The sequence below is a fragment of the Myxocyprinus asiaticus genome, chromosome 40, assembly GCF_019703515.2.
Source record: "Myxocyprinus asiaticus isolate MX2 ecotype Aquarium Trade chromosome 40, UBuf_Myxa_2, whole genome shotgun sequence".
Classification (NCBI taxonomy): domain Eukaryota; kingdom Metazoa; phylum Chordata; class Actinopteri; order Cypriniformes; family Catostomidae; genus Myxocyprinus; species Myxocyprinus asiaticus.
Window position 1 is genome coordinate 35242317 of NC_059383.1, and position 17626 is coordinate 35259942.

Genomic DNA, 17626 nt, shown 5'->3' on the forward strand with positions numbered 1-17626 from the left:
AATAAAAAAAAGTGGAGAAATGAATTTTGAAATTTATGCAGCCATCAGATAATTTTAAATAATGAAGAAACAGTTGAAGATGTCACTGCCAGCAGTGAAGAAAAATGTATTCATGTTTTATTAATTGTTTTGGTCACTTTGAGGTGGATATCTTGTTGGTGCTGACAATACGGGATATTTACTCTCTGTTCCTTTTGTAGAACAACACATGTGATGCATGAGAAGAGTCGAGTGAGGTTATTGATAGGCCATTCATTTTCCAGCTAGATCTAACAAGCCTGGTACAGATTTTCCTGCTTTTTATGGCATTGTGGAGAAGATTTTTTTCTGTGAAAGTGGCATGACTGTTGCAAGTGATTCTCTAATTGAACCACTTGATCTAGGTTGCCACAAATGTCGTGGTGAAACAAGGTATCTGACCGAGATTGAGAAGTAAATGGGCTGTGGAGTTGAGCGAGGATAGACAGCTGAATCAGTGATGAAAACTGATTATATCACTTCAGAAGACATGGATTATGCACTGAAGTTGTATGGCGTAGTGGGCTAAAGCACATAACTGGTTCAATCCCCACAGCCACCACCATTGTGTCCTTGAGCAAGGCACTTAACTCCAGGTTGCTCTGGGGGTATTGTCCCTGTACACTGTAAGTCTCTTTGGATAAAAGTGTCTGCCAAATGCATAAATGTAAATGGATTACCTTTATGCTGCCTTTATTTCCTTTTTGGAGCTTGAAAGTTTGGACCCTATTGACTTGCATTGTATGGACAAACACACATCGTAATATCCTTCCAAAAAACCTTTGTTTGTGTTCTGCAGAAAAAAAGAATGTTATATGAGTTTGAAATGGCATAAAGCTGAATAAATTATCTCTCTCTCTCTCTCTCTCTCTCTCTCTCTCTATATATATATAGTTTTAGGGTGAACTATTCCTTTAATGGCAGGTCACCAAATAATTAGTAATTGTGACATAACTACTAAAGATATTAATTTGCTGCACCTTTCAAAATGAGTAAATTCTAATGCATTTCATCAACAATTTTTTGAGAAAAATGTACTGTAATTAAAAAATGACTATAACCATAGTTTGCTTCACACATGTTGACTGATTTTATTACAAAAGTCCTTTATACAGATAAATAAATAAAAACAATTACATTTCTTTTACATAATAGATTTTAATACTTGTATAATAATCGTTACATCTCAGATTCTACAGTCAGTGGCCAATTTTACTTGGACGCTTCAAAATAAAACATGCTGAACAAAATAGTGATGTGCACTAACACAAGTACATATTTTATTTGACATCAGCCACAGATTGTACACGTTCATGATATTAAAAAGAACAAATGTGACAAATTTAAAAGATGAGCCAAAAAATAAATAATTTTGTATGGAAAATATACAATTAGTGCCCTAAGGCCCCTTAATATCAAACTCAAGTTAGTTTGGCATCAACCAATCTCCGTAACAAGAGCAAGGTAGAGAAATAGAGAGAGGAAGGTCTTATGCTCTTAAACAAATGTCTTCAACACTGTTTCCCTTCATTTGCTGAAGCTCTTGATGGCCCAGTAGCCGATATTGGAAACTAACCCGGTTTACGAATTTCCCACTCGACACCATTCTGACCACTGTGTTATCACAACCAACCTTCATTTGAGCTGATAGGAAAAGAGATAAAAAAGACAGACAATTGGAGAGACACGTAACAACAGAGATTATAAAATGTTGTATAAGAATATATAAGAATAGTAGTGTGACCAATAATGATATTTTACATTCTTACCTGGTCCATTAAATGAGTAGCAAAGATCTACCATGGGGAACATCTTGGAAGTGTCCATGCCATTTCCTCCAAGAAGCTCTACAAAATCTCCAGACGCTGCACAGCCAGGTATGGATCTCTACACGGAACACACATAGATGTTTCACACTCACATATCATGGCATAGTCATGATCCACTTCACCTTTAAACAATGAAATAGCAAATTAAATGTTTCTGAATAAAGCTCTTTGGATATTTGGAAATATGGTTGATGTAAAGGCTACATTTCTAGACCATTTCTATAATCACCTTGAGATCATTGTGTTGGCCGAGACTGAGCTCTCCAATTTGGATCTCTACTGGATAGATTATAGAGAAACTGCAGTTCCTGTGCTGCTGTGGTATTACCATGGTGAAACTGCCCTCTGGGGTCTGAGATACAACATTGCAGGCTACAGAGAGAGAAACAGATGGTTAACAAAATTATCATATATTGGGCTCTTCATAGGTTTTGACTTGTATGTGGTTTCTACATGATCCATATGTCGACTATGATATGCTAAGAGGGGATAATAATGGAAATGGTTGTTTTCTTAAAACCAAAACTCTTGCTAACACAGAGTACTGCAAAGAGCCATTTTTATTATTTTATTGATTTACTCAATAAATGCAAAATGCATAACAAAATGCATAATTCCAAACCAGGTCTTATAGAATCACGTTACTATACCTACATTTTTGCAAAATGATTTTTACGTGAAATGAACACTAGAGACATTACAACAACAATTACTTTTTTACTTTCACACAACTCATGAGTAAAACGGCATATTATCAGTTTATAAACACTTACTTTATGCCCTGTTCCTCACACAATGCTATCTTATGACATCAAAATACTTTTACTATAGCACATGACTTGTAAGGTGGTACATTTTAACATTTACATTACATAACCAGCTACATTTACAAGCTTATTCGAGTGTGATCAAGTTGCAAGCTGGTTCAACCGATGGATGCAAAGGACTGGGGTACGAGTCCTGTAGGGCACGCGAGTCGACGCGTGAGGCGAACATGCCATAGAAGCACCACAAAATGATGTGGTTGCTATGATACTATCAGTTAGGTTTAGGGTAGGAAGGTTGGTAGGTTTTCTTGATTTGAAACTTGATTAATCAACATTAACCTCAAAAAACGTAATTTGTTTGGAAGAACATATATCGCTTTTAGAGCCACCCAGTGGACATTTCACCTCAGAACAGTCGGAATGTCATTTTGCGAAAATATCACCACAGCCACGTAAATTTCAAGAGATCAGGCTGAAAATTCCCCATGAAATACATTTGTTTCTGTCATACTGGTTTCCAGTAGCACTTACGGAATGGGTTGATGAGTTTGCGGAATGTTATTGTGAAACTGCTCCCTGATTGGTGGAGCCTGAAGAACAGCATGGCGACATTCTGAGAAGAGCGTGCGATTGGCCGAGCCTCTCCAGTCTCGCAGTAATCAGAGTAACGTTCGTACAGAGGAAGAGGATGGTCCTGCGAGCTCGGAAACTTTTCCCCCTTCATCACCCAGCCATCAAACACCTTCAAGGCAATCACAGCATAAATACAGAGATTTAACTAAACTCAAAACGGTACATTTAGCACGATTAAGCTTGGTTTGAGTTCTATTTAAAGCCGATCAGTCCTGCCATCTTCCACCGGTCAAACATACAGCCCGCCCCAAACTCATGCCATTAGTTGAGCCAATGTTGCTATTTCAGGCTGGCCAGGATGCTTAAACAAACAGAGCAATATTTCAAAAGAGCCACAGATCCACAGTGTTTACACTTTTCAGGGAAATCAGCCAACAAAAGGTTTACTTATAGATGTCTCTGCATATTAAACTAGGATAGGAGTAGTATTTTAACATTGAAAAAATTACACATTTCACCTTTGATTCTCTTCAGCTTGGTTTTGTTCCATTTAACTGTGTAGAGCTCAGATTAGCTCTGTCGGTTCAACTCAGTTCAGGTCAGGTCAGATTCAATTCCCTTCAGTTGAACCCTGCTCTAATTTTTTCAGTTCGGTTGAGCTGCACATCAGTTTGGTTTCATTGCTAATAAATTGGATTTCCGCTCATTTAATTTACGTTCCGTTGAACAGGAATGAATTTGGGTTCAGTTGATTAACTTTAACTGTATTCCATATGATTTTTTTTTTCCAGTCCTATTAAACCACATTAATCTGACATAAATCTTGCACAGTCTGTAAACTGAAATCTGAACTGCACTCATGACAGAATTGGTGGTCTGTAATAACTTTAACTGCCTTAGTGCTGTCGTCATAGTGCTGTTTTGTTTAATTAGATTTTTCATTCAGTTTTGCCGCTGTGTGTGTTTGCATCAGGCTTAAAATGACATAATTTAGTGATCTTTTGGCACCCTGACTTAACCTGGCTTAGTGTAAAACACACAGCTGCACAAACAGCTACATATATACAGACAAACACATTAACAACCACAAGCGCATCCACACATAAAGTTGGTGTAATACTATTATATTGCTTTTTGTAATAAAGTTAAAAAACCTTAAGCTTTCACACAGTGTTATTAGAGGTTCAGTAGTGTTATTGTTACATTAAATGTGAATAAATATGTGTACCTCTACTGAAAGAGACCAAGGCTTTGTGTTTTTTATGAGTGTTTGATTGTATGTGTGTGTGATCATTTCACCTTTATAAAATCTCCTCCTCTGCAGTCGATGTTGACAGAATCATACTCGATACTAATAATGTCACTGGGCTCGCCGATGAAAAAGACACCGCAGTTTAACTGTGGACGCACTGCTGTAAATGTGAATTGACCCTCTATAGCCACCATGTCCAGACATCCTGAGAGACAGAGAGGAAGAAAAAGGAGAAATAAAAGAAAACAAAAGGTGAGAAAAAAAATAGTTGTAATGCCTTATACACGGCAGAGAATTTATCTTGAATTAAGTTGAATTAGGTGTTTTTTTTCTTGTTTAAACATTAATCAGTCTAACAGAATTTAGTGAGGTTTATGTATAAAGAATTGACATTGAGGTAAATTATCCTCTAGTAAATTAATCTTGTTTTAAGTATGTTTTGATAGTTTTACTGGAAAGCAAGACAAAAAATGTAAGATTTGTTTCTAGTGTACAGAGTATGATTTTATTTAGTTACTATTGACTCATCTGTACACAAGGAGTACTGTTGCCTTGAGGAGCTATACCTACATGATCTGAGCCTTATAAATTTATTTTGTTGGTGTAACCTAATGTATTCAGGTTGATTCAGACATGATATTATTTTCGACTTGAATTAAACCAGTTAATTTAGATGCTACCACATTAAGTGCATGAAGACATGTTCAGCTTACCTGACAAAACATTGGTACAATGTATGTACAAATTAGAAATGTGATAAATAACCACTCTTTAAATACTACACTACATTTTTTTTTAAATATTTACTCATTTTAATTTCATAACAAAATTCATCAAATTGAATTGAGAATTTTTTAACAAAATAAAAAAAAAATATATATATATATATATATATTGAGTGGCAAATAAAAGTTTCAAGTCAACATATTGTGCATCCAGGTCAATTAAACCATAAAAAAGTGTTATTTATTAAAGCAACATAATTTAAATCTTTAACTGAATATCCATGATGTGAAGATTTGGCAAATGAAATCCCAATGGTTTGAGAACTGGATGAAATATGGTTCTGTTTTCACTCACTGAGCGCTCTGCGGTACACGAACTCCTCTGGTAACTCTCTCTTCAGTTCAGAGCTCAGCAGAGATAATAACCCTTCCGGGCTGATCTCGTTATCCTGCTAAAAAAACAAGAAACAGGAATAACTAACGGTTTCCAGATTATAAAATAAAATAAAACATAGTAATAAATTCCATTGTGTTTGCTTTTAGAATTCAGTTTCATTATGATTTCAATAAACTCAGCTGTCCATGCGAAAAGTCAAGATTTTAGGATTCATGGACTAAATGTTGGATTTAATGATTCCTTCAATGCAAATTGTCTAATTTTTCCCAATGTAGCCTATAATTTTCTTGAGTTGAGGCAATATACTTTTGGAGATTATTAGTTTCTCTGTTCTTTAAAGCATCAGTACATAGAGTGTATGCTAAAAAAAAAAATGAAATAAATACATATTTGCAAGGGCATAAGTTTGGTTTGAAAGCTGGTTGGGACATATTGCAAGGATAATATTCAAAATGACGGAATTAAGAAAATGTGAGAAAATCAGTATGGTACTATAGGCAAAATAACATTATTATATCATATAACAAATCTCATTTCTTAAAGTATTTCTCTGCCCTACCATATTACATATTAGCCTTTTTTTAAAGATTTTTTTATTTTATTTTATTTATTTATTTATTTATTTATTTTTTAAATAGACCAAGTGTGTTGCTCAGTTAGGAGGAAAAATTTGATATGCGATAAACTTGGATAATATGCAGTGATATGCAATGTGATAATCCTAAAATTAAAGTGCCAAAATATCTTTGAATAGAAAAATGGAATATCTTTTTCAAGAAGATTTACCTCGAGAAAATAATATCCAAGGGACATGGAGTTACATTCTGTAAAATGTATTATCCAATGTGCAACATAAAACATTTATTGGGAGTTATACTGGCATCTTAAAATTCTGCACCTCTGAATCGTTCAAATTTTAAGGTGTCTTTCTCAAGAGGGCGCTTACCGGCCGAAAAAGCAGAATCCTCCAGTGGGCTGCATGCAAAACTCAGGACGTTTTTGTCAGGAAACATTTTATACACGAAAAGTATGCTTTTTTAAATCTATTAATTTCAAGGATTGGACATAAAATACTAATGGAAACCCGCCCGTGTAATCTCGAGAAAAGTATTTTTTAAAAACCTTACAAACGACTGTGATTGGTGCATCCTCAACAGCGCTGAGAAAAGTAACAGGTGCCACGTGATAATACCGTTTATGCGCCGTGTCAGAAGAGGTAGGATTTACACATTAATAATTATACTATGGACGTTTAATAGTTGTTAAAATAAAAATAAAAACATAGTATAAAGTTAAAATATTTTCTGTGTGGTAAAATTGCCCAAATGTTGGTCAGGACAATTAATATTTTCTGAAAGTTGATAGGGACATGTCCATCACATCCCTACCTTAACTCTTGTGCGACCTTCGGGACATTTTTGTCTTTTTCATTTTTGTTTTTTCTATCATTTTGACTGTGTTAATGCCAACGGCATACATTTTGCCAAAGGTGTGTATTTTTGGGGGAATTTTGATATTTCAACCTCAGGTCGTATCATACATCTATAATACACTGTGAACACAAAATAGTTACACTCAGGACCTTACGGACAAAAATGTCCCCATTGAAACCCATTAAAACTGCAACATTTCATCCCAGTGCCATTAAAGCATAACATCATGAATTCTATGATATTATGCATTCATTCTGGAGCTTCAAAATGTAACATTTTTATATTTTCCACCAGATGGCGCCATTTTTCTCATGTTTAGCCTATGGAGCAAATACATGCTTTTTCCTATTTTCTGTTTTCTGTATTATAGAGCACTGCAGGCCAATTGAATAAATGATGCAGCTAAAATTGTGTGGGTGTGTTGGTATGGATGTCAGAGTGTGTTTTGTATGGGTGTAGTGAGAATTGTGTGTGTGTGTGTGTGTGTGTGTGTGTGTGTGTGTGTGTGTGTGTGTGTGTGTGTGTGTGTGTGTAATAAACAACAGTGGCATTATGTTAACAAACTGGCATTTAAAGGGTTAAAATCCTGGAAGTGAATGAATATTTGTGATCAGGATTGATGTTGGTTAAAAAAATCAAAGTTAGTGAAAGTGGAAAATAATATTAATATATAATATTTTTATGGCAGTTTTTTGACATGGACATTTTTGTCCTCTAAGGTCCTGAGTGTTTTTTTTTTGTTGTTGTTGTTTTTTTGTTTTTTATCTGACACTGCACAAAAAAAAAATAAAATAAAAATAAAAATAAAAATCAATGTTGTTGCTAATCATTGACAAATCCCAGACTGTGATAATCCAAAAAATAAATAAATAAATAAATAAATAAAATCCTCTTTAGCATTTAGGATATGGAAAATAATTATTTTTTTTTTTTTGTGTGTGTTTCATAAAAAACAACAGTGGCATTATATAAACAAACTGGCATTTAAAGGGTTAAAATCCTGAAAATGAATGAATATTGGGTAGTTATGATCAGGACTGATGTTGGTTAAAAAACTTAACTCATTGAAAGCGGAAAATAATATTAATATATAATATTATTATGGCAGGTTTTTAGGACTCTAAGGACCTCTGAGTAACTTTTTTTAATTGACGCACAAGGGTTAAATGACGCCTATGGTTTTTTCTAAAACTGAGTAATTTTAAGAGTGCACGCGCAACATCAAATGCAAAGTATATAGTATAATATAATATAATATAATATAATATAATATAAAATAATATAATATACAAAAATTATATTAGGGTGAATTCAATAAATTTGGCCACTTTTGATATTCTGATTGCTTTAAAAAAATAAAATAAAATACAATAAAATAAAAGTGGCTCTATATGCCTGAATTCACCCTATTGAATGTTTACTGCCAAACATTAATAAACATACACACATTAGCCTATATACACGTCACAATAAAGGTTAAACACAGTTCAATCTGTTATTTCACAAATAAACACAATGATAGAAATCAGCTATGTAAATTATATACAAATGCACGTTTGCCTACGTAAAGTATGTCGGTGTAAATATCTCACCTGTATGTCCAGAAAGCGCGCGTGTCCCCGGAGAGCCGTGACGCTCAACAGGAGGAAACACAACTGCGCGCGCAAAGTGGTCGACATCTCCGTTCTGTACGTCCGCGTGTTAACAATAAGAGGAAAATATCGAGAGCTCCCGCCTCAACTGCTTCTTTTATACCCCCTCACATCGATAGAGGAAGGGGGGCTGCCTGTACAGAGTAACTTGCGTGGTTGTGACGAGAGCTGGAGAGAGAGAGGATAGCCGGGGAATGACAGATGCCTCACGGCTTAAAACTCCCGATAAGACCCCGGTGAGCATCCAGAACAATCTAAACACACCCTTGAGAATGACTCTTGTCTTTATCTCTTGTGAAAATGAGCACTCCTTACCTTAAGATGGGAGGTGGGTAAAGGACGTCAAAGTTGTAAGTAATGGATGTTACCGACTGTATAGAAAACCTCGAGGCAGTGAGGCATTATTGTGTTTTAGTTTAAACGAATAGTTCAACTAAAAAGGACAGTTCAGTCACCATACTCGCATGTTATTCCAAACATGTATGATTTTCTTTCTTCAGCTGTGTAACAAATGTTTACAATGCTTTTAACCCTTCAGCCAAGGAAAGTGGATGTTGATTTGTACTGTCAACCTCCAAAAAGGACAAGCAACATAAAAGTAGTCTGTATGGTTCGGGCGCAATATTCCAAGTCTTATTTTCCAAGTTCTGCATTAGCTTTGATTAAAAAACAGACCAAAATTTAAGTCATTTTTACTCTGAAAATCTTGTCCTCCTCATAGCTCTGTAATCTCATTCGTGCTTGTGCATTTTCAGATCTGGAAGGGTCACGGCAGGTTTTATGTCAAACGGCATTAATCTTACAATTGGTTCTTCGTAGTTCTCAAATCATATTTGCGGCTGCATTCAAGTCAAAGCGTCGCAATTACGAGAAACTATTGCATTTGTCATCAAACCTGGTGCGGTGCAATTTGAAGCGTAAAGCTTGAATATGCGCAAGTGTGAATGAGATTTGAGATCTGTCGCAGAAGTGTGATTTTCAGCAAATAAATAAAATTTAGATGTTCGCTGTTCCTCTGATTTTATCACATGGCTTGAAACATGCTTACAAGTTGTATTTACAAATATTATGGTGCTTTTTAGTACCGTATATTAAAGGGATAGTTCACCAAAAAATGAAAATCCTGTCATCATTACTCACCCTCATGCCATTCCAGATGTGTATGACTTTCTTTCTTCTGCAGAAAACAGTTATGATTTTTAGAAGAATATTTCAGCTCTGTAGGTCCATACAATGCAAGTAAATGGGTGCCAAAATTTTGACACTCCAAAAAGCACATTAAGGCATCATAAAAGTAATCCATACGACTCCAGTGTCTTAATCCATATTTTCAGAAGTGATATGTTAGGTGTGTGTGAGAAACAAATCAATATTTTGTCCTGTTTTTGCTTTAAAGTTTCCTCCCTGTCCAGTAGGGGGCGGTATGCATGAACCAAAAACACAAGAAGAAGAATGTAAAAATGATCTGTTTCTCACCCAGATCATATCACTTCTGAAGATATTGATTTAACCACTGGAGTCTTATGGATTACTTTTATGCTTATTTATGTGATTTTTGGAGCTTCAAAATTTTGGCACCCATTCACTTGCATTGTATGGATCAAAAGAGCTGAGAAATTCTTTTAAAAATCTTCATTTGAGTTCAGAAGAAAGAAAGTCATACACTTCTGGGATGGCATGAGGATGAGTACATGATGAGAGAATTAAAATTTTTGGGTGAATTATTCCTTTAAACTTTTCATTTCATTTGATTTTATCTGCAATCTGCCCCAATGCATGACACTAAATATTATTCCTCGTGCATGAACTTATTAACTTATTATGAATGTATTACTGTAAGTGAAGATAACATACAATCTGTTATATAATATGACAATGAATGGTGTAATTTAGTAATTCAAAGGTAAATAAGGTCTAAATACAATAAAGTCCCCCCAAAATGCACAATTTTAGTGTTTTTGTTTTTTGTTTTATTTTATTGACATAAGTGTTATTACATTTTTTTCATAAAAATAAAAACATAACGTTGTTGTTTTCAGGTCAGATTTGACCAAAGAGTGCACGAGGATTAAAGGAATAGTTCACCCAAAAATGAAAATTCTCTCATCGTTTACTCACCCTCATACCATCCCAGATGTGTATAACTTTCTCTCTTCTGCAGAACACAAACAAAGGTTTTAGAAGAATATCTCAGCTCTGTAGTTCCATATGATGCCAAAACTTTCTTCACAAAATAATCCATACAAGCCCAGTTGTTTAATCCATGTCTTCTGAAGCGATCTAATTGATTTTGGGTGAGAACAGACCAAAATATTACTCCTTTTTCACTGTGCATTTTGCCATTGCAGTCTTTAGGCACGATCATGATTTCAAGCTTGATTTCACTTCCTTGTGCTTGACGCATGTGCAGAGCACTAGATGGCGCTAGGAAGTGTAATCAAGCTTGAAATCATGATCACCAAGGAGACTGCAGATGAAAAGATTTGTAGTGAAAAAGGAGTTATATTTTGGTCTGTTCTCACCCAAAACAGATTGGGCCACTTCAGAAGACACGGATTCAAACACATGAGTCATATTGTTTACTTTTATGCTGCCTTTATGTGCTTTTTGGTGCTTCAAAGTCCTGGCCACCATTCACTTGCATTGTTTGGACCTATACATATATACCTATATTAGAGCAGAGATATTCTTTTAAAAATCTTCGTTTGTGTTCTGCAGAGGAAAGAAAGTCATGCAAATCTGGGATGGCATGAGGCATGCCATGAGAAAATGAGAGAAGGTTTGGGTTCATTATTCCTTTATGACAGCCCAAAGTCATTGTATGCTTTCATTATAAGAAAAAGAGCCACATAAACACATCTTTAACATCTGCTTTTGTGCTCCGGAGAGGAAATCATATGTGTTTGGACTGACATGAGGATGGGTAAATGATGACAGAATTTTAATTTCTGTGTAAACTAACCTTTTAACATTTATTCATTTTAATGCAATGAGGCAGTTGAACTTTTCACTTGTATATTAATATTACTGTCCACTAATTGTCCTAGACTGGTGTTACTTTCTTTCACCTACAGTGTATCAGCTGCTTGTCAGATATGCTGAATAACAGTGTTTAACCTCAGTAAAACCAGATATTTACTCCTGTTAAACCTATTTGCTCTCAGCTTATAGGTCTTTGATAATTAAAGTCACTAGTCATCTCGGGTTAAAACTCACAATTTAGATGGGCAGGATATGTACTTGTGTGGTAGTGATAATTTGTTTTTCCTTGTGAGTTCCAAATATCTCCGCATTGACAGAAACTAAAATTACTTTCCTTATGATGTCACAGATCCCTTTTATTTTTCAGCCCCTCCCCTCCATCCAACTGTCACATAGAGACAACTTCTCATGATCCATTCAATTCCTGATGAATAAAATCCAGACTCCTGCCCTACATTTATTCTCATCAAATATCTTGTTTCACTCGGAAATACGTCAGATTTTGGAAGTAAAATGTGTTGCGAATATTTTCACATTGACTTTAAGAAAGTCATATGGGTTTGGAAAGACTGAGTAAAGAGTAAATAATGACAGAATTGGCTATACTATCCCTTTAAGGAGCTGTTCTAACCCTTAGAATCTGACCCTTAAAATTAGTTTAGCTGACTTTCATTCAGTTATATAGTTTGTGACTTTTTTGATACAAAACTAACCTCTTCCTCCATTCTTCCTCTCTTTCTGTTAACCCGCTATCCTTACCTGATGTTTACTATCATCTCCAGGGAATGGCAGACATTGCTACACATCAAACACCCTGTTCTGGCATTTGAAACCAAGGTCTTGTGCAGGTGTCCGGTTCTATCAGAGTCTTACCTGCCCCCGGTCTTTCTCACACTCACTCGCTTATTAGCAGAAAACGTTTGCCTCTTCTGAACTTTGGGTTTAGTATACACTTCTGATTTTTAGCAGAATCTGAACGAATGTATTCAGATGGCACACTACCAGACTATTTATGCAGTATGCAATAGTGATGTTATGTTTGTAAAAGAATTGGTCTTTTTGAACAAATCTTTTAAGTGAATGAATCGTTCTCGTTCACCTCCATACACTGACTCAGATTTCTCATTCATTGACGTCTCATTCACTGAAGCCAATGAGCTCTACTGCTTTTCATGCCTGTAAAGACTGACTATAGCACAAGCCAATAGCATTTGAGTGTGGGCTTTGAAGGAGCATATAATTGGTTTCATCTGCTGAACGAATACGCCACTTCATTGAACTAGTCGGTCATTTAAGTCTGAACGAGATGGGAGGTGTCATTCATGAATGAACTGAATGTACTGGTAAACTCGTTTGCAAACTAAATAAACGACTCACTTAAGTCAAGTTTATAGGTATGCACAAAACATAATTCCCAATTTACGAATGTGTGAAAATTACTGAAGACTTACAGTTAAAAAACATGAATTATTGATGGAAATTTTTAGGCTTTTCTTTTACTTTGTCTTGGTAATAACTAAGCTCAGCATTTGACAAAATATAGGGAAAATAAGACCTGCCATTTGTGGTGAAAACTGTTATGGTATTTTTAAAGTGTCTTCATACATTTGTAGACATGCAAATTCCATTTATGTTGCTTTTAAAGTCTGACTGAGCGAGCCAAAAGCATTCGAGAGCGGGCTGTGAAGAAGCATATTACTGGTTTGACCCACTGAACAAACACCCCTTTACTGAACTAGTCAGTCATGTGGTTCGTGAAAGAACTGAATGTACTGGTAAACTCATTCGCAAACAAATTATATAAATCAGTCATCTCGTTCATGAACGATCTTCTGACCGGCTGAATGAGAGGAGCTGCATGTTGTTCGTTCAGTTCGTCAATCTTGTTACACAAGAAAAGGGGCTGGATGAATTATCAATAAAAGTGAGTGATGACCACACATTATAATGACATACTACCGTTATTGAAACTCATAATTATTTTTCAGGCTAGTTTTGTTGTCTTTTTTGTATTGCTCGTTAAAAAGTTGTGCTCAGCAGCGTACAATATGGTAAATAAGCTTTGTTGACATTTGTGGGGAAACTCTTATGATGCTTTAACACTCTGCAGTGCTGAAGTCTCTTAGTAGAATTGTAGACGCACATTTTTAATAAATGATCATTAGACTTGTTCTGGTTGTCAATGACTGCTTTTGGTTCAATGCAATTACATAAAAGATGGTCATTTGGCAGCATCTACAGGTGCAAATTTGAAGAAATGGTCAATGAACAAATCAATAAACGAATCTGAACAAATATTTTTGGAGAAAGGAATCAAAAGAAATCACTGAAATGATTCAAAATCACCACCACTAGTATGCAATATGTCAACTGGGATTCTGAATATTTGTTAAACTAGGAAATGAATAAAAAAGCTTTAGGATTTTGGAAAGTTACAAAAATAAAATAAAAATGGGATGTAAAATAGATTTTTAAGATTTTGCAATTTTAGGTAACAAAGCAAAATAATGTATTTGTGTTTATTTAAATGTTTCACCATTGATCTGTAACAACTCTTAACTCTTGGAAATCTTATATATTGAGCCATGAGTTTGCTGATGTAACATTATTTTACGGCCTTTTTTACAGCATGCAATGTGTGTGTTTATTGGAATGTGACCCAAATTTGCAACTGATCTCGGTTAACTGTGCGGCATCACCCCTGCTTCATTTATCTCATGCCTGCATCCATGCAGTGGAGTACAGCGGGAGAGAAGAAACAATGACGCACTTTGGTAGATAGGAGGCCACTGTTATAGTGTTACCCTAGTGAAAATATAATATACTTAAGCACACTTTATTCGTGGGTGCTTCAGTATACTAAAGTGTATTGCTGGCAGGCTATAAATTGGTATACTTAAAGTCTGCTAAACTGGAACAACTAATTTTGTACTTAATTCACTTTAGTTTGCCGAAAGCAGTGCTGCAGTGCAAATAACAATGTGTTAAGTATTTTTGGTTGTGCTAAAATGGAACTATTTCATGTGTACTTTAGTACACTTTAAACATCTACACTTGTATTTAATTTTTGAAATACACAGAACTGACTCAGTGTGAACTTATAATGTATTTTGGTGACATTACAATTGCAACTCCATTACACTGTTAGAGTGCTGGACATACATTAACGTTATATTGATAATATACTGCTGGCCCACACAACTGAATTTCAGCTGGCATTAATATATGTACTTCTGGCACTTGCATTAAAAGTATTATACATTGGTATTACTGGGAAGAAAGTTGCGGGACCAAGCACAGTGTGTCTTAAACCACTTTTAATTATCAGTGAAAACACCGAAGAATTGAACTAAACCTTTCACTAAGTTACACACGATCACAACTATCTCAAAGCAACACTAATCTCACCAAGGGTAACTAAAAAAAAAAAAAAAAAATAATAACCCCTTTTCATAACACAAAACGACATATTTAACATTTAGCTGAACTCGAAACATAACTATAACCCCAATTACTTTTAAACGTTAGTTTATAAAACCCCCAAACGTCCCCAAAACCTACATAGATGTACCTCATTAATTATGCAGGCACAACAGCCAATAGCTAGTCCCCAAGCAGAAACATCAACAGACCTTACAGTTTATTCCTGGAAAGGACTGTAAATGTACCATTTTGCCCTTTGCACAAAGATAGTGAAAAAATTCAAACGTCTGATTGGTCCATCTAATCACTGATCTACAATGGCCCCTGGCTGGCAGTTGCTAGCTTGCAGCTAGCCAGAAATTAATAAAAGTGGATGAGGGCGCGTTGACTAGCTAGTTGTCACTGCCATTCTGTGTTATTTGTAGACGTGTAGAACCATAAGCAGATGCTCCATTATACTCTATTATAAGTCCAGATGTTTATTTAGGTAGTTATAACTTAAATGATATGACTTGTGTGATAGTCATAGAATGACCATATGCTGATTGCACAATGTTCACAAGCAAGTTAACAGTTTTACATTCTCTGTTGGTTTTGTGTTTATTCTTCTTTCAAGAGGGAAATTTGTCTTAATTCAAAGTAAGACAAGATTGAGCAGACAAGCAGCATTAGACAAAGTAGATTAATGAACAAATATTGCTTTGTACCCTATTATTGGGGATGAGGAAGTTACTTTAACCCTTACCTCTTCAAGTCACACAATGTCAAATGCAATATGCTGCTTTAAAAATGGAATAAAACACAGGGCATACTGTACTTGTGTAACGTTGTTGAATGCAGACAAAAACAACAAAAGACTGATTGAGGCTTGAATAGATACATAAAGAGGAGGAACCCATACACAGGATCCTGCAGTTCAACTAATTCAGTGTTCCAGTAGTATCTTCATCAATGGTTAGATAGCATTTAATTTAGTTGAAGAAAAAAAAATGTTTGAGCAGCGATTTGTGTGAACTGAAAATAATGACAAGCACCTCCACGGAAGCAGATTTAAATGTTTTTAGTTTGATTGTGTCAACATTCAAAATGTGTAAGAGGACAGTTTTTGACTAACATTTATGTAGATAAATAACTATCACTGATTTTGACAATCTTGAAAGCTAGTCTGGTATAAATTGGGTGTACAACACACTCTGCTTACTGACTACTTAATGATGATGTGATGATGTCACAACCAGCCTGTTTGAGGGCCCCCCACTTCAAAACGTCTGGTTCTGGTACTGATGACTGCTGCACATGTACATTTAGTATCACTCTTATGTTTTTAGGAATGTACATTGTGCAGTTAAAAAAAATACTAAAAATAGTGTTTTAAATATAATTTTTAAAGTAATATGTTTCCAGCATTAGTAACCTCTAGTTATATGACATCCTGTCATCCTGTGTTTGCCGGTTCATTCTGTTGTTTGTTTTTCTCTCTCCCTTGTGTTTCTCAGGTGGAGTCGGTGAGCGTAATCGGCGTTTCCATGGTGACGCGTCAATTACGGCGTCGATTACGGTAATGGGTTTCTCACACAGTCCACCTGTCTTCCTCTGATTGCACGCCCTTCTTTATCTCTTGTGTGTTCCCTGTATGTTTGCTGGTTTATTGTTTGCTGTACCTTAGTGTTGTTCGACTGTTTAGTGTGAAGTTCTGTTCTGTTGGTTGCTTTGTCTCTGAGTGGTGTTTGCCCATCAGATCACCCTTGCCTGGTGATCGCGCTCGAGGAAGTTTCCTTGGATTCTGCCCGCATGTCAGGAGACTTGTTCTGGGCTCTGCTTCACACCACACCACCCTTCAACAGATTGTCCGGACCTCCACAGCACTACACTGACAAACACACTATCCTCACCCCAGTGGCTTCCTTATTGAGCTCAACAGAGCTGGCGCTGAATCACTTTTGTGTTGACTGTCCACTTAAAGACTTGTGAGGTTTACAGAAGTCTGACAGAATAAACCAGCCAGCTATGGACCCAGTGGAGGAGACCGCTGTTCGCTCTGCCCTGTCTCAGCAAGGGGCTCTGCTTGGTCGACATCAAGAGCAGATTTCCACATCGAACCGCGCCATGGAAATGATGGCCTCGCAGAGCTTACTATGCTGGTTCAGCAACTCTGTCTACCTCCTGAATCCTAGTCTGGCACAGGATTTACCTCCTCCCCTCTCGACGGTTTCACACGCCTCAATGAGCAGATCCAATGTGTGAATCCTTCCACCAGCTCCATACTCAGGTGAGGGACCTGTAAGGGCTTTTCTCTCGTGCTGCTCACTCTTCTTCTCCATGCAGCCCTCTAACTTTACATCTGACACCTTGAAGATTGCATGTGTTATCACGCTTATTTCTGGGAAGGTTGGAGAATGGGGAATGGCAATGTGGGACAACCATCATGCCTGCTGCTCATCCTATAAGGTGTTTTCAACTGAGCTCCGCCGGGTTTTCGATCACACCGCTCAGGGCCGGAAGGCAGGGAGAGTGTTGTCTGGACTTTCCCAGGGGAACCGGTCGGTAGTGTACTTCGTGATTGAGTTTTGCAGGC

At 36.2% G+C, this 17626-nt stretch overlaps 1 protein-coding gene across 2 annotated transcripts; it reads right to left on the reverse strand.

The window, feature by feature from the left end:
- Nucleotides 1-1090: 1090 nt before the first annotated feature.
- Nucleotides 1091-8739, reverse strand: LOC127430895 (corticotropin-releasing factor-binding protein-like). Of its 2 annotated transcripts, none has more exons than XM_051681035.1 (7): nucleotides 8587-8739; nucleotides 5520-5613; nucleotides 4487-4644; nucleotides 3146-3356; nucleotides 2077-2219; nucleotides 1788-1905; nucleotides 1091-1662 (listed from the first exon to the last, which is right to left on the reverse strand). In XM_051681035.1, exons 1-7 carry the CDS (start codon nucleotides 8671-8673, stop codon nucleotides 1508-1510), a joined length of 966 nt encoding a protein of 321 aa, XP_051536995.1. In that variant the 5' UTR covers nucleotides 8674-8739; the 3' UTR covers nucleotides 1091-1507. The 2 variants fall into 2 exon arrangements, with proteins under 2 accessions (XP_051536995.1, XP_051536994.1); XM_051681034.1 differs by having other exon boundaries at nucleotides 5520-5616.
- Between the last annotated feature and the right edge of the window lie 8887 nt (nucleotides 8740-17626).